General features: G+C 35.7%; 4 protein-coding genes across 18 annotated transcripts; all 4 read right to left on the bottom strand.

The window, feature by feature from the left end:
* Nucleotides 1-247: 247 nt before the first annotated feature.
* Nucleotides 248-4,149, bottom strand: LOC140808819 (uncharacterized). 3 transcript variants are annotated; one of them, XR_012113017.1, is made up of 5 exons: nt 3,989-4,149; nt 2,229-3,646; nt 1,985-2,010; nt 665-1,554; nt 248-500 (listed from the first exon to the last, which is right to left on the bottom strand). XR_012113017.1 is itself a non-coding variant. In XM_073166102.1 (4 exons), the coding sequence occupies exons 2-4, from the start codon at nt 3,610-3,612 to the stop codon at nt 784-786; spliced, it is 2,181 nt and encodes a 726-aa protein (XP_073022203.1). In that variant the 5' UTR covers nt 3,613-3,646; nt 3,989-4,149; the 3' UTR covers nt 248-783. The 3 variants fall into 3 exon arrangements, 2 of the variants coding, with proteins under 2 accessions (XP_073022203.1, XP_073022204.1); XM_073166102.1 differs by having other exon boundaries at nt 248-1,554; XM_073166103.1 differs by having other exon boundaries at nt 248-1,554; nt 2,229-3,642.
* Nucleotides 4,150-11,504: 7,355 nt separating this feature from the next.
* On the bottom strand, nt 11,505-19,803 carry LOC140808926 (transcription factor MYB3R-1-like). 13 transcript variants are annotated; one of them, XM_073166304.1, is made up of 13 exons: nt 19,377-19,803; nt 18,206-18,419; nt 17,928-17,985; nt 17,204-17,261; nt 16,338-16,432; nt 16,094-16,197; nt 15,650-15,778; nt 13,766-15,512; nt 13,310-13,412; nt 13,078-13,210; nt 12,857-12,971; nt 12,553-12,774; nt 11,813-12,276 (listed from the first exon to the last, which is right to left on the bottom strand). In XM_073166304.1, the coding sequence occupies exons 2-13, from the start codon at nt 18,280-18,282 to the stop codon at nt 12,163-12,165; spliced, it is 2,955 nt and encodes a 984-aa protein (XP_073022405.1). In that variant the 5' UTR covers nt 18,283-18,419; nt 19,377-19,803; the 3' UTR covers nt 11,813-12,162. The 13 variants fall into 13 exon arrangements, with proteins under 13 accessions (XP_073022403.1, XP_073022404.1, XP_073022405.1 ...); XM_073166296.1 differs by having other exon boundaries at nt 11,816-12,276; nt 13,078-13,412; nt 19,377-19,422; nt 19,547-19,803; XM_073166298.1 differs by having other exon boundaries at nt 11,816-12,276; nt 13,078-13,412; nt 18,206-18,370; nt 19,377-19,422; nt 19,547-19,803.
* A 1,225-nt stretch (nt 19,804-21,028) lies between these two features.
* Nucleotides 21,029-22,379, bottom strand: LOC140809133 (uncharacterized). The gene is made up of 2 exons (XM_073166623.1): nt 21,833-22,379; nt 21,029-21,711 (listed from the first exon to the last, which is right to left on the bottom strand). The coding sequence occupies exons 1-2, from the start codon at nt 22,377-22,379 to the stop codon at nt 21,029-21,031; spliced, it is 1,230 nt and encodes a 409-aa protein (XP_073022724.1).
* A 9-nt stretch (nt 22,380-22,388) lies between these two features.
* Nucleotides 22,389-23,189, bottom strand: LOC140809132 (uncharacterized). Its single transcript, XM_073166622.1, has one exon. The coding sequence runs from the start codon at nt 23,187-23,189 to the stop codon at nt 22,389-22,391; it is 801 nt and encodes a 266-aa protein (XP_073022723.1).
* Between the last annotated feature and the right edge of the window lie 1,351 nt (nt 23,190-24,540).

The following is a 24,540-nucleotide window of genomic DNA, read 5'->3' as shown; positions in this document are numbered from 1 at the left end:
ATTTGGATTTAAATTCATAGGCCCAAGCAATGGTTGGATGGATTGTTGACTATGGAAAAACTTGAGCAATTTATTAACAGGAAAACTGATTAAACTGATGAAGAAAAATAAGGATGTAACATCCTTTGCCTAAACCAGTTTCTTATTGGTTCATTGCAAAATATCACTAACTTCAAGTTGTCAAAATGCCCTTCAAATTCTTTGTTCTTTGTTGCCATTTTTCAATGAAGATAGAATAGACAAGTGATGACATCTCAACAGCTGAAGTTGAGAGAACCACACAAGAAGTTTCACGCAGCTGATTTCGACTCGAACTAGCGATCGAATACATATGTTCGTCGTAACCTATCTACGTATATCATATGATAATTTCATACAATCCACAACACTAAATGTTTCACATGTCGTGTTCTTTAAGTCCACTAGTGGCCTTGACAGAAGGGCTGTTGTTCTATGTTGAATCTTTCCCCATATATTGGGCTGGAAAAGTTGCTCATATGCTACATAAAGACCAAAAGTCTCAGTATCCTATTCGAGTTCATGTGTCTCACGCTTTCGGGGTAATTTTTCCGGTGTAGCTCGAGACATCGGCCTTGTGTAATGAAAATATAATTGCCTCACGAATTACAGTGAAGTGAATATATTGATTAAATAGATCACTTACAGATGGAAATTCAGTGCAGACAGAGCAACTTGAGAGATTGTGACGCCAGTGGCCCTGATTGAGAAGACGGGGAGGGGGGCTCAGAAAGTGAAAGTAACACCAGCGGAACAGGGTATTTTTCATATGGTCTTCGTGTTCCAAACAGTGAAAGAACCCCTGTTTTGGAGATCACATGGTTGAAAACCTCTCATAGCCTTTCCCATCAGTGCCATAGCTCCGATACTGGGAAACTGCTTCTTATGATGGTCCTGCAGTGCCAATTTCGAACTTTGTAGTGCACAAACTGCCATTGTTTCGGTATACTCCCGGGAACCACGTGATTCACCGTGCCGCCACCTCTGTATCCAGGGTTGTGAAAGCAACAACTCCGAATTCTTTTTTGTTGGGCTCACCGTAATTTCAGTCTTTTGCTTAGATAAGGTCCTTTTATTATCCAACGCCATTGATTCTTTGCCATGATGCTTCCTCGAATATGGTTCCGAGCTAGGGATGCCATTCATAAGAATTCTACCAAAATGCTTTTTCATTTTCTTATCATGTGAGTTTTCAGTCGGATTGGAACTATTCATGCCATAAGAAGAGGATTGTGAAGAGCTCAACTTGAGACGCTTAACCCATCTGTTGCCTGGATCTGCTTCTCGAGAATCTTCCAGGCTGAGATTAGAATTTGGTTTAGATGGCTCAGCATGCGCCATGAGCATGTCCATCTCCAAACTTTGAGTCTTTGAGGAGCTAGGACCTGAATTCTCTGATGACGCTGCTTTTGCAGCTGCGAATGCAGGGAGCTCCAAGTTGATATCCGGCAGTTTGGTTTTTGGGCCTCGTGTTTTAGTCTCTCTTGAGGAGAAAACATCAATTGGATATGATAGAAACGAGTTCATATTAAAAGCCTACACATAACCAATTGTCATACTGAAGTGTAAGAACTGCAGAATATAGTATGATAAACACCATAGAGAACAGAAGGTCATGCAAACATCCTATATTAAACCAGAAAAATCTTGGACGTACAGACAAGACAATACTCAGCCAATGGGCATATTATACTACCTCATAATTAACATGCCTAGAATGTACAACATGCATATGGAAAATATTCAATAAGTAGTCTTGACTTGGCCAGCAGAAATAACACCCAAGTAGACCTTTATTATCATCAATAATTTGATCTGTGAGCTCATCACCCTAGAATTAACAGATACTAGGCAAAAGCATGAGGTTCTGTAGGTCATACTGTAAAAGGAACATGCAGATGGAGATTTAAATCTGTATAAACATATGAGAATACTTAATTTACAATGACAGGCATAAGTAGAGTACCTTATCTGATGGAGTAGAATTTGCACCTACAATAGACAAAATAGAGAAGCTTAGGATCAGTAAAGTAGCTACTACAAAAACTAACTCGGGTGAGATAAGAGAATATAGTTTATTACAGTTACTTTCGAGCATCATACGACGATGGCACATCAGCTTCAATTTTTTTTTTAAAAAAGGAACTATTTAAAAGTCTGACATCTGTCTGCAATAATCCATACAAAAAATAGGAAAAAAAACACAATACCTGAATACGGGTTATTCTCCTTAAAGTGATCCATGTCCATGGTGTCAGTCTCGGCTGTTGATTCATTGTTTAGTGTTGCTCTATGAGTCTCGACATCTCCAACATATCCTTTTCTTTCACTCTCAGTAGAATTACTCAATGGTTGAAGTATTACTTCTCGCTTACTTTGACCGGCTGTATTTCCATTCACTTCAGTAATTACTCTCGTAGCATCAAAAATATCAAATTCACTTGACAGATTGAAAACGGTTGTTTTTGTGATTAAAAGACTGCGAGATGTCTGAGAGAACCTGGGAAAACCTTCGAGATTTTCTTCTTCCATGATGGTGCATATTCTCATTGTTTCCACATTATGAAGACGATTTGGTAACTTATGCAAAGAGTAACAATTATAATATGATTTCTTTGCCTCTGTTTCCGCTGAAACCATGAAATGATCAGGGTACGGTCTGAGACCTGAACACTTCTGCATCTTCTGGAACCACCCTTGATTAAATGTCGGTAGGCGATTAGCACTCGTGGAAGGAACATCAAGAAAAAGGGATGCATTATTCTCCCTAAAACATTCATTCATGAAATTCTCTAATTGTGGTAGGCTGTCATGTTTTCCCTGACAAACCAAATCTGCTGATTGGCTGTGCTTATTGCAGCTTATATTCTCTCGCACTCTCCGATGAGTGTTCTGAAACTGATTTTTGCAAACCATGTCATCTCCACCTATCAAAGAAGAGATTTCAGATTTTCCTCTGTGTGATCCATATTTTCCTAGATCATGTTTATACAGAACACCAAGTGATGATGGTTCAGCAAAAGTTTCCTGCAAAGGCTTCAACGCCACGAAGGAGCTCTCTTCTGCAGAAGAATGATTTTTCATCAATTCGAGAGGATTCTTTGAAGTACCTTCATCTGGAGGATGAAATCTTCTGGATGAAGTATCACTGGCATATGGAAACCCACGAAGCATGGAGGGAAACTGAGTCCCCCTGTTGACGTCAACATCTTTACCTAGCTCAAAGCTGCAATCAATCACAGCTCTTTGCACTTGCACATCGGCGGTCTTTCGATTGTGCTCGAAAATAGAACTGCCGAATCCGAATCTTTCAGTGCCCATTTTGGTACTATAATTTATCATCTCAGAAGTTTTAGTTTCAGTCACCGCAGGTTCTTTGCCAGACGTCAACACGCCAAACTCATGCCTTAAATTACCCCCCTTAATACCATAGCTGAGTTCCTCATTTCCAGACACACTAGACGCGAGATTCAGTGTTTCTGCTATGGCCTCGCATCTCGCTCGCAACCAATGTGACATCCACACAGACTGATACGTTTGCATAGGCTGTACACCACTGGTTTCATTAACAGATTGGACGACTCGATCAGACATGATAGCTTTAGCTCTCAAGGAATGGCAACTCTACCTCAAATTTTCACCAAAGAATCAAGTTTAGCATGTCAGCATAAAATCAAAAACGCCAATTTTATAGCTGGAAGAAGAAAAACATATTTTTGCTACAATTCAAAAGCAAAACCACTGCCTTAAATCACAGTAAAAAGGAAAACCAAAATCAAAACCAGATAAGTCTATTTCATCAATCAAAACAAATCCCACCTCTCATTTAAAAGATCCAGACTTTAATCAAGGGGAAATTTGAGGAAATCACACAGAACAGCAGTACACTAGAAAATCAAACAAAAAATCCATAAACAAGCAGAATTCAGCAGCTAATCAACTCCAAGAACGCGGCGCTTCGCCAACTCACCTGCCGGTGTACTTATTCCTCGAATTAAATTACTTTTCTTCAGCACAAATCCAACTTCAAAAACCCCGTTTGCAATGAAAGAATGGGTTCCTGAGGCTGGGATAAATACACAGAGATAGGACCTGCAATGGAGAAGATGAGATAGACCCAAGTGGGACGGACGTCTGCAGGATGTAAACAAACCAAACCGTTCGCAAGCTATTCGGAGCTCGGCTCGATAAAAAGCTTGTTTGAGTTCGTTTGTTATTCATATCAAACCAAGCTCAAGCTCGATTTTGAGATCGACAACTTAATCAAACCAAGCTCAAGCCTAAGCGTATTCGGCTCGTGAGCTCGCAAACATGTTCGTTAATAGGCTCGCGAGCTCGAACTCGGCTCGTTTAGGTGGCTCGTAAGCTCGAGCTTGACTCATTTGTTGATTTGACAAATAAAAATATTAGTACTAATAAAAGTTAAATTTTTATGTCTAATATAAAATTAGTTCATAGATATATTTAATTTTAACAAGCTCGAATCAAGCTCAAATTCGAGCTCAATTGTATGTTTTACGAGCTCGAAAACGAGCCGAGCTCAAGTCAGACTTGTTAAATATGATAAACGAGCTATTAATAAACCAAGCTCGAGCCCGGCTTGATTAACATGATAAACGAGCTTTTAACGAGTCGAACTCGAGCTTTTCACAAACTTAGTAATTTCAAGACAAGTCGAATTCTAGCCTGATGATAAAAGCTCGAATAAAGCTCGAGCTCGAGCTCGAGCTCTATCAATCTTAAACGAGCCAAACTCAAGCCAGATTATAAAAGCTCGAATCAAGCTCGAGCTCGAGCTTGAGCTTGAATTATTCTTAAACGAGCCAAGCTCAAGCCTGATACTGTTCGGCTTGGTTTGGATCGTTTACATCCCTAGACGTCTGTATACGAATAGGTATATTCTTAAATTTATTAGTATTATCCTATTACATTTTTTAATTATAAATTGTCGAAATTATGGAGTTTTAACGAAATTTTGTTTATGCAAAGAAAAATATTATTATTATCTAAAGTAATTAATTAATTAATCAGTATCATCTTACAAATGGTTTTTGTTAAGACAATAACTCGTGATTTTTATCCAATCAAGATAAAAATTCTACGTTCACTCAAACAAAAGATGAATGAGGAAAAAAAAAACAAAATGACAATACTATGATAAACTTGGCTCGCCGACCTTCGAAGATGAATAAGCTTTGAGGTAACTAGTTTCATTATACATTCTCTAATATTTGTTGCACAAACTCCAGTATATCAAAAATCTTCTTATTTGGTAGGGACGGTAGAAGAACACTTATTTTGTGAATAATAATTTGTGTTATTCATTCATTGTGAAACCATACATGTACAAGGCTAATAAACGTAACAGACCACAAAACTAAGAGGAATCACAAATGACTCCTAATAATAGGGAAAGACCATAAGAACAGTAAAGGATACAACAACTAATTACAACACACTCTTGTTATGTAGCATCCAAGAATGCTAAGAACCTAACTCTATATATTTCACATTTCCCCTCAAACTTGATTGTAAATATCTAACAACTCAAGCTTGCTTCGCATGCCATAAAAGTTAGGTTGATGAAGAGGCATAGTAAAAATATCAGCAGCTTACATTTGGGAAGGAATGTAACACATAGAAATAACTTTATTCGCGACCTTCTCATTGATAAAGTGGCGATCAATCTCTATGTGTTTGGTGCGCTCATGTTAGACGGGGTTTTTTGAGATACTGATGGCGGCTTGATTGTCACAGTACGTGGTGATGGGACTGATTACAAGAACTCAAAGATCAATTAGCGGATGTCTCAGCCAAAAACCCTCACATACTCCAGTCGTTAGTGATCGCACTTCAGCCTCAGCACTACTACGAGCTACCACTGTCTGCTTTTTACTCCGCCATGTAACTAAATTACCCCAAACGTATGAGCACATCCCTTATGTATATTTTCGATCAGAGATTGAACCTGCCCACTCGGCATCCGTGAACACTACTATATCTCGTTTCTTTGTCTTCTGGAAGAACAATCCCAACCCAGGGGAGCCTTTAAAGTATCAGAGAATCGTCAATACTGCATCCATGTGTGTGACTGACGGATTACTCATGAACCTACTCACCATAGACACTGAGAATGCGATGTCGGGCCTTGTATGAGCAAGATATATCAATTTGCCCACTAAGCGCTGCTATCTCCCGTGTCTACTGACTCATCGTACGTTCTTACACTTAATTTGATAGTGGGATCTATTGAGATAGAAGCTGGTTTGCAATCTAGCATCCTTGTATCTCTGAGCAAATCCAGAGTATATTTCTGTTGTGACACAGTGATCCCTTTCTTTGAGCGAGCAATTTCCATTCCCAAGATATACCTCATGTTCACAAGATCTTTTACTTCGAACTCAAAAGCGAGTGTGTTCTTCAATGCAACAATCTCACTTTCGTTATCTCCACTGATGACAATGTCATCCACGTACAAGCTCAAGATCGTGCATTTACCACATGTTGAATGCTTAGTGAATAGGGTATGATCAGCATGACTCTGAACATAATGATGTTCTTCAGTACCTTTGAGAATCTCTCGAACCAAGGTCTTGGAGATTGTTTGAGTCCATATAACGACTTCTTGAGTCCGCACACCTTGTCATCTATGAGAATTCTCAAAGAAAACATTCATGGTGGATGAAATTTCAACTTGATGAAAATAATTAGTTTTTACCTACATGTTTCAAAAACTTCTTCTCATGGGGGGTAATGACATCCATAATTCCCAGATCCAGTAGAAGAAAATTTTGATCCAATTAAAGAATTTGCAGATGATCTTACTGCATACGATATTCAATATTACAATAATGCAATATTTTTATTAAAGGGTTCTAAAGAAGAACTCAAATATCTATATTTACTCTCAAGATACATTAATTGTTGTCCTGTAGATAAAGACCTTAAGGCTACGTTTGGTTGGAAGTATAGGATAAACTAATGATTAGTATGTAAATGATAAAGAAAATGATTGTGGTAGGATTGTAATATATGGTGTAAAATAATATTATGTTTGGTACGATTTTTAAGTGTAAGATAATTTTGAATTTTTTGATGAAAAGACAAAATTGCCCTTTCCCTTCGCGTCGGCTGCGGCGGCGGCGGCGGCCGGAAATGGTCGGCTGGAAACGGCTGACGGGGGCGGCGGCCTGAAACGGCCGGCCGGAAAAATCGGCCAGCGCCGGAAATGGTCGGCGTCGGCGGTGGGTCGGCGGTCGGCCGGTGGTCGGCCGGTGGCGGTCGTGGCGGCGGCGGCGGCGGCGGCAATCGGTGACGGGAAGTGGTGGTGAGTTTGAATATAAGAGAAGAGTAAAATTGGAAAAATAGGAGGTATTAAGAGTGAGATAAATAATCCTAGGGGGTGAGGAGGTATTATTTTAACCTACCTAATATAACCTAATCATTCATAGGAGGGATTGACTTGGTTTAATAAAAATCGAACCAAACGAGTGATTAGGTGAGTTTAAAAAAAATAAACCCACCTAATCAAGCAAACCAAACACTCCCTAAAGGTTTATCTCCTATCCATATAGCTCAAAGCTATTTGATCAAAGATTTACAACACATCTTGAGAAGAAAGACCAGATATTATTTTGAAACAATCCTGCTTGAAACCGGATCCGTTGAAATTCAACACATGCATCGAAATCGTGATTTTGCATTTTCTAAAATGATCGTTAAGAAAACTATCCCAGCTGCCAATTGGGGTTTACTTCTAGGACAAGCAAGACAATTAAACACATTCCATGCAATGCCAAATATGTCTAATTATCATGATTATATCAAAGCATAGGATATTATTCTCATCTATGATAATTCTCAAAGAAAATATTCATTGTGGATAAAGTTCCAACTTGAGGATAGTAGTCAGTTTTTACCTACATGGTTTAAAAACTTCTTCCTCTCATGGGTGTAATGCCATCCATACTTCCCAGAAATGTTAAAAGCATATGGAATAAGTTTCAATAAGCTAATACCCGATTAGATGGATTAAGAGCCATTCTCCAATTTGCTATCAATTACAATGTTCCATGGATCATAAGATGGGAATACGGACTATAAGACCAGAATAAAGAAAAATTGGAAATAGAATTTTCTTCTACTATCTTAGTTAGGAAGATTTTAACAAAATGGTGAGACAAAGAAGATTTATTTGCTGAAGGAAATGTTTATGATAGACAAGGAGTCATAGCTATCGGACCAACTAAAGAAGCTATGAAGAATCTAAACAAAGATACTCTAACCCATGCCACATTGCTTAAAGAAATATTTGAGCATATGGACAAAGATACTATTACTAATATGTATGGAGAAGTCTTTGGTGAGAAATCTCAATTACCATTACCTACACAAGCATCAACATCTTCAAAAGGAAAAGATAAATTTTTTGAAAATACGGAAATGACAAATCAAGAGCAAGATGTCCAGGACCCCTATGAAGAGGGAGATGATCTTTTTGCACTATTGAATTCATAAATCAGATGAAGTTGTGACTAAAAGTCTTTTGTAATAATTTTGTCTGTGTATTAAGGCTTGAATTATTGTGTTTGTAACCTTATCTGTTATTATTTATGTGTCAGTTTCTTATTAGTACTGTAGATAGTGGAAGTACTGTTTCATTTTCTTGTCTATTTAAGAAATGTATGCTCTTTGTGCTCTACACACGAAAAACTCTTCTCTCTTTCAATAATAGTCGACTTTGTGCAACATCTCTGGAGTTGGAAAAGCATCTCTCCGATTCAGAATTATGTAAGTTTATGTCTTATGAATTCCATTATATATTTAATCTTCCTTTTGATTATATCATGCATACCGCTAACTATCTTTTAAAATTATATTCGTAAAAAATCGTATCAGTTTTCTTGAGATTCAATTAAAAGACCCAGTTATTAATCCTGTTTATAAGCAGTGATCTTTCTAATCCAAGTTTAGAAAGATCTAAGCTTGCCTTAAACGCTTTCGAGAAACAAAGTTCACAACTTGCTGCTTAAAGATGGTATCATAGCCATTTACTGAAGAAATTCTTCTAAGTAAAAGAGATTATATTCTCTTGTTCAATAGGAAAAAAAGGTAGCTCGACCCGGGAGTAATCCTTAAGTCAGATATCCATAAAACCTGTAAAGCTTAGAGGGTAAGGTAGGAATAAATCCTTGACAGTATCTACTCGAATTTCTAATGGACAAGATAATAAGATCATTTACTAAGAAGAAATCTTCTACTAGTGGTAATACCAAAAATAAAGAATTAATAATTTCTGAAAATTTTGAGAAAAACATTCAAGACTAGAAATTATCAGATATGAAAATTATAGATCTGATAGTTTTAATTTTAGATCTGATTATATCATAAAAACTATTGAAGAAGCAATCCCTCTAAAAAGAGAATATGATTCATTTAATTTGTTACGACAAAAGCTTGTTAATATTCACAAGCAATCATATAAATTTATTCATTTAGGAATGATCCAAGTATGTTTAAAACATTTTATAAGATTAAGTTTAAATACTTCAGCCTTAATTATCAGAGATCAAAGGAATAATAAATTTGAAGATTCTTTATTAGGAATAAATTGAATAATAGGGTTCTCATTATGTGAAGGACCTATACATTTTAGTTGTTTTCCTAATTTTCCTGTTTCACTTTATGCTCCAAATATCATGTAAGCACTCACTTTAAATATAAAGAAGGGGGTAGGGGGTGAGGGATTTATATGATTGCTCTGTTATATAGAATTTTTTATAAAGTAATGAATTCCAAAATTTCTAATTTTAGAATTAATGTTAATCAAATTAGTTCAAAAAAAAAGAAAAACGACTCTTTTTATAACTGTTATTAATAAAAGTAATATCATTATTCCTAAAACAATTTGTCATATCATAGTCACATCGAAAATAAAATAAAATTTGTTCATCTATCCACAGTCCGAAAAACCGTAGACAACTTTTTTATGAACCTCACACCCAATTCAAATACCTCAATAAAATTTTCCTTATTTAAAATATAAATTACAAACAATTAAAAATTAAAATAAATTTTAAAATAATTTTAATTATAAAAAAAATAAAAAACATAAAATAAAAATACAACATTAAGAAAACAATTAATACAAATAATTTATATAAAAAAAACATAAGATAATTAAATTCTTCATAATTAATAAATTAATCTTTCATTGATTGTATGCATAATATGTCCAGATGTGGTCAATCAAGTTGGTTCAAAATGAGGAACGCTCCCAACATCTCGTTCACAGATAAATTTATTATTAGTAGGTGAATTTTTTGTCAGTTTTTTTTATCTATTAAAATTAAAATATTGTTCTTTTAAAAAATATAATAAAAAGGTAAAATTAATTATATTTTTAAAATCGATTAACATTGGCCCAACTACTGGTCAATATTAAAATCATATGCTACATCTTTAAAATGAATTAAAAAAAATTCGATATCACAAATATAATCGTAGAACGTGTGTGAATAATATTTAAAAGTAAAATGAAGTATATCTAAACATAACAGTAAAAACAGCATAAATAGAACTTTTTTATGATTATAAATGATACAATACATGAAATTGATTAAAAAAACATTATCACATGTCAATATCAAATAATAATTTTTTATTCCATAGAAATTCACTTATTAATAAAGAATTCCATTTAATTTTTTTGAAATTTGCAGTAAAACATGTATATTTAAATTTATTTCCGTTTAATATGTTTAAAACATGTTATTCATATATATAATTAATTTTGAAATATTTTATAATTATATAGTTTAAACATATATTATCCTTACAACTATATTTTTATCGAACTCTTGTTATTAAATCAAATTAATCAAGAGCATAGAAAAAAAGAATGAGATTTGTAGAGGAAATTGGTTATTATAATATTTCTATTGGGTTTTTGGGTTCATTTTCTGAACAATTACTGTTATCCAATTATGACCCTACCAATCAAAGTATCAAACGATTAATTCAACAAGCTTTTGCCTTTTACAGTTACTCCATTTTCTTTTAAATTTTTAGCTACTTCCGTATATCACAAGGACAAATTTGTGTGAGACGATCTCACGGGTTGTATTTTATGAGACGGATTTCTTATCTGAAACATCCATGAAAAAATATTACTTTTTATGCTAAGAATATTACTTTTTATTGTTAATATCGGTAGGGTTAATCCATCAAACAGATAAAGATTTGTGAGACCGTCTCACAAGAGACCTATTCTATCACGATAACCTCACTTGATTTGTACTCTTCATCTTATATACCCCCAAGAAATAAAGAGTAAAAAGTAATCAACCTACTTCTCTTTATTACACATTTTGATCAGTTAAATTACGTTTATAAATTGAATCAAATTCATACAAATCAACAATCAACCACCAAACATTTGGGAAAATTTTGTCCTCCTACCTTTCTGGGCTATGTTCTGTCTGATACAGTAAAATATCAATAAAATAATCATATAATAAATTAAAATCAAATGTCACACATTATGTATCATTGTCAAGTAATAATACATATATTGTAGTATTCATGCTTTACACTTGAACTCTTATAACACGCACGTTACCGTCCTAGTCTTCACCAAATAAGAACAGGAACTTGTACAACCATCACCTGCGCAAGATTTTTGCCAGTTTATCTTCCAGGTGTGCCACATTCACTAAAATCAAGTATTCGTCTCTCCGTCTGTGAAGCAATTTTCGAAGAAAAATAGTTACTTGACAATTTGGAGAAGAGTCAGCGGTTTACGAAGATAATGCACAAAACAGAACGAAACAATTACAAACACAAGCACAAGATAATCGATAATGCTTATATTGAGTGGTTGGCTTTGGTATACAGTGCAAAATAATTTTTTGACCACACTAGTAAATCCACTCTCAAATCCTTTCCTACCAGAATATATGTTCGGTAACCGATTTCTGCTATAACTATCATAACCACTAAGCCATATAATAACACCAAGGATTACATGTTTCTAGGCTTTAGACATACGGTGAATTGAGTTAAACTTCCAAACCCTCGTACATATTGGGAAAGGCTTATTCTTGGGCTTAAAAATTTCAAGATTTTGACGAAAATTAATATTTCCTAAGTAGAAACACTTGTAACACTCACAGGGGAACTTTGAAGGGATAAAACAGGATTGACACCTATAATTTGAGGGGGAACCATCCCTTGAGTTCCCTTGCTCCGCCCTTTGGCCTACATAAACGTAACATGATGGCTTGAACATTACCTGTCAAAAAACTCTTGGAACACTCACTGGGTATAATATTTAACTTCCAAAAAGAAAATTATGATTTAATATCTATTTAATGCAAATTAATTGAGCTTCAGACCGGGTGTGCATGTGTTAGGTCTTTGACCAGGCAAAAAAAAAATGATGGCTTACTGCCCACTGATAATACAAACACCAAGTTCTCGAAGACAAAACAAGGAGAAAAAGGCAGTTTCTCAAAACACTCTTAGCAAGTGTACCAGAAAAGATGAAGCTGAAAGGGATTGATGCTCTGCCTGACAGTTAAGATTTTGGTTGTTCTCCTTCTCTGCGCATTTTGCTTTCAATATTGTTTCTGGAGTTTCACTTCCCAACACCTCCTGAGCATCAGCGAACGCACTAGCTGTATGCTCTCCTAATTGCTTCATTAATCCAATGGCATCGTAACTTCTGTCACCTGGGCTTAAAAAGTACCCCATGTCCTACAAAACTTCCAAATATGAGAGAGCTTAAATAATTTTAAAAAATTCATATTAAAGATTTGACGGGAAAGATACTTCTTACCTCAATTGTTATATCTGTGTCAACTATGGGCCCTGGCATAAAACTGTTGATAAACCAAGGGGATTTCCATGCCGAAGGGGATTCTATACTCCTCTTGAACGGGTTGTCAACATATCTAAAGGAAATAAAAACACTCTATGACACCATGGCCAATACAAAAGCAAATGGTATACAGTGAAGATAAGTAGAACGGAAAAAACAGGAAACGGAACTCGTCTTACAGGTTATTGTTTTCAACAAGTACACCTTTGCCAGAACTTTCAACTTTCTTCTCTGAAGGACTCGTGGATTGGAGAGCCGTAGTTATGACCACAGTAGTCCCGTCATTTTTTGCAAGCAGACGAGGAGAACAAACTACAGACAAACACGGAGTTTCAGAAGAAGATATAATAGCTCCGTGTTTTGGTACAGCATCTAGTCTTCTAGGATACTGATTTCCTAGAGATATAGCACCTGGACCAATTGATCCGTCACTCTTACAGACAAAGCGGTCAGGAGAAAAGAGGCGCATGTCATTCATACCATGTTCAACAAGGATTCCAGAGAACTCTCTTTTCTGTCAAAATGGAAAAGTGATCGTGATTTAAGTTAACTTTAAAATCAAAACATTAGAAACTTTACAAAAGTAAAACAACTCGGAACCCCCTACATAAGATTTTAAGTTGACTTGACATTCATGTGCGGTACATACGCAGGGTACGACCACATATGCTGTGTTACATAGAATAAAAAACTACATGATCTCAGAAACATCCACTCGTGACAAATTATACATAACAGTATCAAATCAAGAGCTCAAATTATCTAAGAATTCAGCAACTATATGGATTTGCAAGATTCAGACACCCCAAAATACCCCTCCTTATACATTTAGAGGGGGGGGGGGGGGGGGGGGGATGAGGCACTAACCAATTCCACCGTTTCTTTGCTTCCAGCCTTGGTTTTGACATCTGTGATAGAAGTCTGTTCAGTTGCCTTTTTAACGTCAATGCTATGTAATTCTTTCTGCGGCATTTTGCTATCTGAAATGTCATTCCTTTCATTTATTTCTTTTTTCACCTTTTCGCAAGCTGGAGCAACGTTTTCTTTTCCTACATCTGATGTTTCGAAGTTTTTGCTGTTGTTTGAAGATATATTTGGAAATGGTCGTTTATGGTTTACACACGAATCAAACATAACCTCTAACCGGGAAAAATCATTGGTCAGGTTGGAAAATGTCTCTTGGTTTGAATCACCTCCAAGCTTCTTTTCACCTCTCTGTTCAGACAAAGGAGAAACCAAATCCCGGTGTCTTTTTTTCAGTATTGATGGTGTTGTGGTAAAAGATTTGGCAGCACTTTTCAGAACAGCATGTGGACTATCATCCCTTGTTGGGGAATCCCATAGTTTGAATGGAGTTATAGAAGATATCATTAGTTGACGAATGCCAAGTGGACTGTATTCTTGATGCATGTCACTTCCAGGCTGTAAAAGATCACAACTAAAGAAAGGTATATCTAGGCTTGGAAAACGAGGAGGCTCATAAAATAAAGCTCCCGAGTCCTTATGTTCATTGGTTGCAGCTGGATCTTTGTCCCCGGCAGAATGATTTTGAGAATCATTTGATTGTGCCAAAATAAAATCATTGGCTGGAACTAGTGTTGACAATCCCATTGTCTGATCGGATGTATGTTCACTGGGAGAGGAATTAGAATATCTGGCATTTATAAAACCATCATCCGTGCAAGGTAAAAGATATTCCTGTGCTGAATTACTGATCGAAAAATAATTATGCTGCTTTGACTTCACATCAAACATAAGTGAACCATTATCACAAGGAAGTTGAGTAGGAACAGGGAGAGGCTGACTATATGGGATTCCAAGCATATCAGATGACATATAGCAACGCTGTGAAGTAAAACTTCCATCTTCAGGAATCTGAAAATTCAAAGAGTGGTGAACCAATGGTTCTGCAGCTGCATCCATATGGGAAATTACATTTTCCGAGGGACAGTATCCATCATGGCCCACATCAGGGTAAATCATTCCACAATCTGAACCAGCTACAAAATTAGGAAAATCAGAATTCACCATTGTGTTTTCCATCGAAGTGGACGCACCCATAGGGGTCTCTGGCGGAAAGGGCACTGTTTCATGGTTATTCATGACACTCAAAGATGACAGGAATTGCCCAGATGATTCTGGCCCCAGATCCAGCAAAGACATGTCAAGTAGCTCCCAATCTAAAGCGAAAACATGTTCAAGAAACTTAGAAGTACTACCAAATTCATGAGGAACTTCTGGTATGGGATATGAAACTTCATGAATTGCAGGACGACAATCTTCAGAACACGGCACTGCGCTGGATTCTTCAGTAACTCTGCAATTCCCTCTATCGAGTTCTATTCTCGAATTAACCACATGCTTTGTGCATTGAGACAAACCAGTCATAATTGAACCTTGACTGCACTCTGAAATTTCTTCCGGTTCTACTCCATCTCTAAAACTACCATCTTCACTACTCGGTTGTGCTTTAGACGAAGACGATGCCGCTGATTTGCATGCATTGGTAACAAGAGGTGGGCCTTGGAACTGTGAAAGTAACCCCGAGGCCATATACATGTCTATCTTTTTCTTGACAGAGCTATTCCAATGATTTTTAATTGCATTGTCAGTCCTGATGGCACACACAGAACTCTCTTGAGGAGTAATAAATATAATATATAAGTTATATATAGGTAATTTACATATGGAAGCTCATATTACTTAACAGGATAACATTATTTTTCTTGTAATTAGCATGCATTCAAGTACCTCCCAGGTAAAAACTTAGTCAACTCTGCCCACTTATTTCCATAAATTTGGTGTGCATGAATCAAAGCCAATTCCTCGTCTTGTGTCCAAGCTTCCTTGTTTATGTTAGGATTAAGATGATTGTGCCACCTGCAAAACAAACATTATTAACAGATAAAGCACAGTGCAGCGACAAGATATAAGGAATTAAATCGTAAACTGCAGCTTACACCTTACACAAAAGATAGAAGAAATGAATTTTCCTAGTGAAGCTTACGGACAAGATTCAAAATTTGCACCTTGATGTATTGAATATTCAATTCAGAAACGAAGCACAAACTTTTATACCTGCTTTGTTCATAAACTTTTGAAAGCATATAAAAGGAAAATGCTTTTAACAACAAAATCTTTATATGAATATCAAGGGGAAGCTCTAGAGATCAAGAGAAACTCCCACGAGTTTACCTTTCCCGACACTGTTTCCCAATCCGTCCAGGGAGATGTTGTGCAATGGTAGACCACTTTTTTGGACCGTATGTATTCACTAACTCAATCATAATTTCATCCTCCTATCAGATATTAAAAGGAGTATTAGATGTGCTCTCGTGAAATACATAAGTAGCTAACACAAATGAGAAAAAAGATACAATCAACTGAGGGTGCGAGCAGGGAGCCAAATCCAGAACGAAGAAGAGAAAAACTGCCTCACCTCTTTTGACCATGGACCTTTGACAAGTTCTGGATTAAGAACCTTCTGCCACCTATGTAAGCACTGTACATCTGTCCGATCCTTGAAACATTCCGCTGCATACAGTTTATGTGACATATTTTCAAAACCTCAACTATGCCAACCAACAAGTTAGCTAATGACTGCCCTACTTACTCTTAAAATTAAAGAATAAATATGCAATCAAGTCAAACCCATATGAAAAAGCCTTAATTAGCATACACTTAACTTTTCCATGTAATTGAAATAACAAATTAGACCAAACAAAATAATTTCCTATATGTTCAAGATTAGCCAAGGGAATTATTACTCCATCATCATTTTTTCAGGAAGTAACATTTAAACATTTGCGTACTTACTCTTTATTTCTTGTCTATCTTATTATGTTTGATGATGTTATATTTGTATATGAGTTTGTTCATTCACGTGAGGATGTTTATGTTGAAACAGGTGAAAGGACCGGTTGAGAGAGGTCTAGGCAGTAGAACAGGCACAGAGTCAAGTTAGAAGTGTAGGTGTTTAAATTAGGAAGTCGTATAAGCCACGATGTAAGTACAAATACTCTTACTAATAATGTTAATTATATTTTGATCTGCTGACATAAACTACTTTCGGGGATAAGCATTACTGTTATGGGGATATACTTATATTGAATACATATTTTTTAGTTGCATTTTGTCGGAAAGTTCCAATTTAGAGGCAGACTATGCTAAAATATTTATAAACTATTAGAATCGCAAGTTAAGCAAGGATTTGGGACTCCAGAAAACCACAGATTATTCAAACAAATTTCAAGTCAGATTAGTAATAAATGACGAAAGGCACCAATTGCAATTTTTTTTTGCTACCTATTTTTTTCCAGTTTTTGCCTTTGAAACGTTGAACGGCAATGCGTAATACTTCATCCTGTAAATATAAAGGGAAAAAAAGATATATAGGATCACTGAATTTTTAACAAAGACAAAAGTGCATATTTTAAAAAGGACCCCACACACTATTTAAAATTATATCAGTGAGTATTGTTACAACTGAATGCAAACAGAACATAAAGATGAACTTTGTCAAATGCTATGGAGTCAATTAATTAGAAACAAACCAAAAAATCCATGCTTAAACTCAGCTCTTAAATGTAGGCATTCATAACTAGGGATTCATAACTACGACAGCCAAAATCTCTACAAGGATAGTATTCATATGTTTTCTCTGAATGGTGCAAGTTATTGTGAAATTGTGCAACTCTTCCACAAATGGGGATCAACGTTCTATTCCAGGAAAAAAAGAACAAAGAAAAGGATTGAGATAACACGTATTGGGCACAACCTTCATAAAGTTGCTTGGTTTTTTATCAGATAAAATTCAAAAAGCAATGCACTGGAGGACTTGCAATTTACAAAAAAAATAAATCATTTTTACAATAAATAAATACATCAACACAACAAAAAACAGGGCATCCGATATAACTTTACACAAGTTCCATTCTTCAAAGTATATGAACACAAAATAAATCCTGGAAAGACTGGTAGCTGATATGGATGGATACATTCACATTTAACAATAAAGACTCTAATTGACCTCTTCTGCAGTCCACTGTCCCTTTGTGGAACGCCTTGTAGGACCACTCGTCCTCCTGCTAAAAATTATGCAAATGTCAAAACAGCTGAATGCAATATAATTTTGTGTGTGTTAGTGACTCATAAGTCAAACCCAAAAAGAATCGAGAGTTTTTTAAAATAATGACAACATCAACCAAGAAAATGCTCAAAACTGATACGATTAAAATGCATCTGACGAACTCAGAAACACATATCAATTGTAAAAAGATTTAAAACAAACAAAAGAACTCTTTGTACCCATGTAAAGGTCGAGATCTTTGCAGACCATCTCTAGAACCATCTGGAGTTGCGGTGCTTGTCATATCACTTTCCATGTTCGCTTCACAGATACGCAGATTTATACACGCCACTTTCCACAAGAAGGCAATTTTCTCCGAATTGTCTCTCCCAGATCATTATATGCTACCCAGCAATGAGTTAGGGATATAACAATCAAGGATGAAGTCAGTGGCTTCATGAAAGACGAAAATTACGAAAGAGAGAAATCAGAATGTTAACACCAAAATGCAAATGCAGTAGATACCATAATGATTTGGAAGAAATCAGTAGGCATTATTCTCTTTTTCATACTTAATCCAGGCATCCTACTTCAGGAAAAGCAAGTTCTCATATTAATGAAAAGGTTATGGGTCACAAGATTTATGCCTTTACTATTCATTCATCTTTTACCATCTTTTAATATTACTATATATATATATATATATATATATATATATTAAGAATGAGAGCCTCTTAATAACTGTATGGTCCCCATTGGTATGTCGAAAAATCAAAAAAATAAAAAATTAGCCTCTTAATAACTCTATTGACAACATCTGAATGTGCGAAACAACTGACACAACAGTTTCTTCTCCAAAAACTGTGTAGTAGTTTCTTTTCCAAACACTGTTTCCTATCATATAATTGGAATTTCGGACTTCAAAGTACAATTTTCAATACGCTTTTCAAAGATTTATAACCAGCATCTTTGCTATCTACCCATGCTTTGCAATCTATCGAACAAATTGAGAAAATACAATGTCTTGTGCTGGCTCCAGAATATCAACATCAAAATATACTTTATCAAAACCCACCTCAAAGATACTATTCCATGCCCATTTTAAGTTTTATGAATAAATTTATATTCTCTATCGCGTTATGTGGTGCAGGGGAGACCCACAAATGGAACGATTAAAATTCAAGAAGCCAAAATACTCAAATGGACGGCAGTATGAAACTCAAAATTTTGAAATCAATTCAACAAAAAAGTTCCCGATATGTATACTATACGTACAAATACTAGATGGTTACAAAATATCGGTTTGGGAGCTTTAATTTTTCCCCAAGGTCGCAGATCGAAAAACCGAAAGTGCAATAAAACCAACAAAAATCGACTGAAATCATCCGGGAGGAAGGAATAGAACTTCACCTTAAATATACCTGTGACCGACGGCCCTCAAATGCCGGAGAAATGGCTAAAAATGGGACAAAATTTATCCATTTTTAGCATTTCGATACTCTTTTCAGATTACTTGCTGTGATACTACGTGTGCCGTGTGTCTGAATCGCAATCAAACTCAGGAAATCCAAATTTCATACCTTTTATCGAAAACAAAAGCTCCAATCAGAATTCAATCTCACCAAACCTAGCTCGACGAATCACAATCGAACAACTTAGAAACTCGAAATAGATGCGCTTCTCGAACAGCATATGCAGATCCAAGATCACGATGCGCTACACACACCTCCGCAAATCCAATGTCGAATTGAGAGAGGAAATTGCTGCACGCTGTGTGCTTTGAACGAATACTGGTGTGTGAACTGTGTGTTTCTGGAGAGAACAAAACAGAAATTAAATAAACGGTCACAGAATTCAAATATGAGGGTAGTATAATTTCAAACTGTTAAAAAGCGAGCAACTTTTTCAATATCGACGGCTGATACTGTGCCACGTGGAAATTGAGTCGTAATTAAATGTCATTTTGAAAGTTTTAGAGACTTAATGGTATAATTATTTACCACATTTACAAGATATTTACCAAATTTTACTTAAATATTGGAGTAAAAAAATATTGTATTATCTATTTTAAATTTAATTATCACTATATTATACATATTTTATGTCATGGCCAAAATCGTGAAACATTCTGATTTCATTACTAACAAACAAAAGAGACATAGCATATATATGAGTTAAATAAGGTACCACTAAAAGTTATTTGTCCTAAAAATGAATATTAGTGTTAAGATTGGAACTTGGACCTAACTCAACCCCAAAAGCTAGCTCAAGGAGGGGAAGGATTGTCCAAGCCAATATATGCCACTCAAAGGTTATTTATCAAACCGATGTGGGACAATTAACACACCCCTCTCACGCCCAGGAATGAACATCTGGAGCGTGGAGTTTACAAATAACCCAATTATAGGCAGAATGGTGGCCTAATTATAGGCAGTCCAACACATAACGGTGAAACCCGGGCTCTGATACCATGTTAAGATTGGAACTTGAACCTAACTCAACCCCAAAAGCTAGCTCAAGGGGGTAGGATTGTCCAAGCCAATATATGTCACTCAAAGGTTATTTATCAAACCGATGTGGGACAATTAACAATTAGTAAAATTAGAAAATAGTAAAAAAAAATTAATACATGAACTTTTCATAAAATTGATGAGGAGTATGTCTCTTGTGAGACGATCTCACGAATCTTTATCTGTGAGACGAGTCAACCATAGCGATATTCACAATAAAAAGTAATAATCTTAGCATAAAAAGTAATAATTTTTCATGGATGTCCCAAATAAGATATCCGTCTCACAAAATACGACACATGAGACTGTCTCACACATGTTTTTGCCATTGAGGATACCCTTCGCACATATATGTGATTTTAAAAAAATTAGTGGACCTCATGTATGTGTGGTTAAATTTGGGTCATTGATTCTATCATGGGGGTAGTGCCCCTACATGTAGGATGTAATCAGGGGCGGAGCTAGAATTTTTATTCAGTGTAGTCTATGATATGCTATAATTAATAAAACAACAAAAATCTTTTAATCATAAAACATCGCAAAATAACTACCTTACAATTGTTCTTTTCGAGTCTTCATATTTTGAAACCTTTGTACAATAGATTCATTATCAACGGTCAGAAATATATCTTTCTCTACATAGACAATGAGACTATCATTCATCCAATCATCACTCATTCGATTGCGCAATCTGTCTTTCACAATTCTCATGGCAGAAAACACTCTCTCTACTGTCGCCGTTGCAACCGGTAGAATTAATGTCAATGTCAAAAGCTTATAAACCAATGGGTACACCATATTTTTCTTTGACATTACTAACTTCTCTGAAAGATCACCAAGTCCTTTCAATCCTTGAAATGCTTTGTTAAAACGCATATCACATATATAAGTTTCAAGTTGATCATCAAGTGTGAGGAGATCAAATCTTGAAAAATCTTGTGGATAAAATTCAGCTAGTTGCATCAATTTTTTCTTGTCAAAAGCATAAAACAAGTTTTGTGGACACAAACAAGCTACACAAAGGAGTAACTTTGTACCTGCCTCTGAGAAACGATCATTTAACTCTTGAAGTTGCATGTCGATAACAGCATAGAATAAATCCACACGATAATGATGCAAATTTGTCACTTCTGGTGGATTACGATGGGGACGACCACGTGGTGCCCAACGTGTGAACATATAATCCATTTTGAGAACATCAATGTAATGTTGCTCACAAAATCTGTTAACCTTTTCTAAAAATGAATCCCAACCATCATCTCTCATTTTTTGGAGTCGGTGTTTGCATATTTGTACCAAATCCATTGCATTCACAATATCCTGATCTTTTTTTTTGCAATGTTGTCGACAATTCACTCGAAATTCCTAAGACGTGTTTCATCAAGTGTAGATTGAATGCAAAATCAAATGAAAGTATTGATTCCAATAAATTAAATGCTTCGGTTTTTTGATCAGGAGAACTGGAATCATCTTCTGAAATTATTTCAAGCACATCAATGACAGCAGAGAACATGGAAATCAAGCTTATCAAAGAATTGTAATGTGATCCCCAACGTGTATCCCCAGCACGTTGAAGGGTAGTTTCTTGATTAAGTCCCCGGCCACTTGAAATCTCACCCCTCTCTAATGCCTCGACAATAAAATCCGAATGTTTCTCTCGAAGAAGATCAGAACGTTTGCAAGATGCTCCAACAACATTTAACACATCACCAACAACACGAAAGAAATTAGAAATCGGAAGATTTTTCTTGGCCACAGCTATAAGAGCTAGTTGAAGCTGATGGGCAAAACAATGTATGTAAAATGCACATGGGTTCTCCTTTAAGATGAGTGCTTTTAAACCATTAAATTTACCCTGCATATTACTTGCTCCATCAAAACCTTGTCCTCTCAACTTAGACATGCTCAAATTTTATCTAGAAAACATCTTATCAATAGCAGCTTTAAGTGAGGTTGATGTAGTACTGGTAACATGTTCAATCCCGATAAAGCGTTCATTTACATGTCCACTACTATCCACATAACGGATAACAACTGACATTTGCTCTTTTGTTGACACATCACGAGATTCATCAACTAAAATAGAGAACAAGGAATCACCAACATCTCTGATAATAATATTAATCGTTTCAGTGGCACAAGCACTCACTATGTCCTTCTGAATATCAGGTGATGTCAACTTGCAATTTTTAGGAGCATTTTTCAATATCACATCATTAATCTCTTTATTATGAGCACCTAAAAATTCCAATTGGATAAGAAAGTTACCTGGATTATGAGAACTTTCAGTTTCATCGTGACCTCGAAATGAATGCCCTTGTCGCAACAAAACTCTAATACAATCAATTGAAGCATTGAGATGGATACGATAATCATTCCGCATTTGCTTTGACTGTTTGTGCAAAACTGACTGAATGTGCTCATCTTGATTCATCAAAGTCTCACAATTCATTCGAGCTTTATGATGTTCGCTGTCATGCTGGCCAACATGAATATTTAACCTATCTTTACACTTCCAATTTGTGAATCCTTCATTAACAAAAGCCTCCCCTCCTGCTTGTTTTCCCTCAGTTGTCTTGAAGAGATAACAATACAAACAATATGCGGCATCTTTTTCTACACTATACTCTAACCAATCACCAAATTCATTAAACCATGAAACATGGACCTTTTTGCAAATATGCCCTTCGAACTTGATCTCTAATATTAACATTATATTCACAAATTGGAGTCCTAAGTCCAGGATCTGCCGGTAGTTGTGAGAAATCAAATTCTTCAACCCTAACGTCTCCAATGCTTTGTACTTCTGGTTCTGGATCTTTTCTTTTAAAAAATCTATGCATTGTAAATATTGATTTCCTAATAAAATAAAAATGACAAAGCTATCAGCATATAAATCATAATCAATATCTACCAACACGGTTTTAAATAACAACAATAGATTACATAAAAGTATTAGAGGCTCAAATTAAGAACAAATGGAACACACTACATAGGGGAAAACAACATCGAACACATATTAAAATAACAAACACCACTTTTGAAATTATAAGAAAATCCTAAAAAATCATCAGAAATCATCATAAAACTAATAAAAGGATTTGGGGTTTAACGTAAATTGAATATTGGATAGTAAATTAGCGGGACAAGTGAGAGCCCATTTAAGACAATTCGGAGCAAAAAAGAATCGAATAATTGAGAGGAAAATGTAAAGAGAATCAATTAAAGTAGAATTGTACCAGTTTTTTAGCGGCGAAATTTGACAGGTAGCCCGAATAATTTCGTGCGATCAACTCAAGAAATTTGACATGTAGCTCCAATAATTTTCAACAGAATAGTATTTATAAACCCTATTAATTTGTTTTCCAAGGTGTAGTGGGCTTTTTAAAAGAAAATTGGCCCACTTATATTTATAAACCCTATTAATTTTTTGGGCCCATTTTTATAAATATTTTTTTTTGGCCCAGTGTGGTCTGCCCACACTGGGCCTTAATAAGCTCCGCCCATGGATGTAATCAACCCTTCGCAGGTTAAGTCGATGCTACTTGTGGGGGCACTGTCCTCACATGGTTTGGATGGACAAGATTCACATATATATGTGATTTTAAAAAAAAATTAGTGGACCCCATGTATGTGTGGTTAAATTTGGGTCATTGATTCTATCATGGGGGTAGTGCCCCTACATGTAGGATGTAATCAACCTTTCGCAGGTTAAGTCGATGCTACATGTAGGGGCACTGCCCTCACATGGTTTGGATGGACAAGATTCACACATATATGTGATTTTATAAAAATTAGTGGACCTCATGTATGTGTGGTTAAATTTGGGTCATTGATTTTATCATAGAGATAGTGCTCCTACATGTAGGATGTAATCAACCTTTCGCAGGTTAAGTCGATGCTACATGTGGGAGCACTGCCCTCACATGGTTTGGATGGACAAGATTCACATATATATGTGATTTTAAAAAAAATTAGGGGACCTCATGTATGTGTGGTTAAATTTGGGTCATTGATTCTATCATCGGGGTGGTGCTCTTACATGTCTGATGTAATCAACCCTT

The sequence above is a fragment of the Primulina eburnea genome, chromosome 13 (genome assembly GCF_022965805.1).
Source record: "Primulina eburnea isolate SZY01 chromosome 13, ASM2296580v1, whole genome shotgun sequence".
In the NCBI taxonomy this organism is placed as follows: Eukaryota; Viridiplantae; Streptophyta; class Magnoliopsida; order Lamiales; family Gesneriaceae; genus Primulina; species Primulina eburnea.
This window is presented reverse-complemented; position numbering and strand designations above follow the sequence as displayed.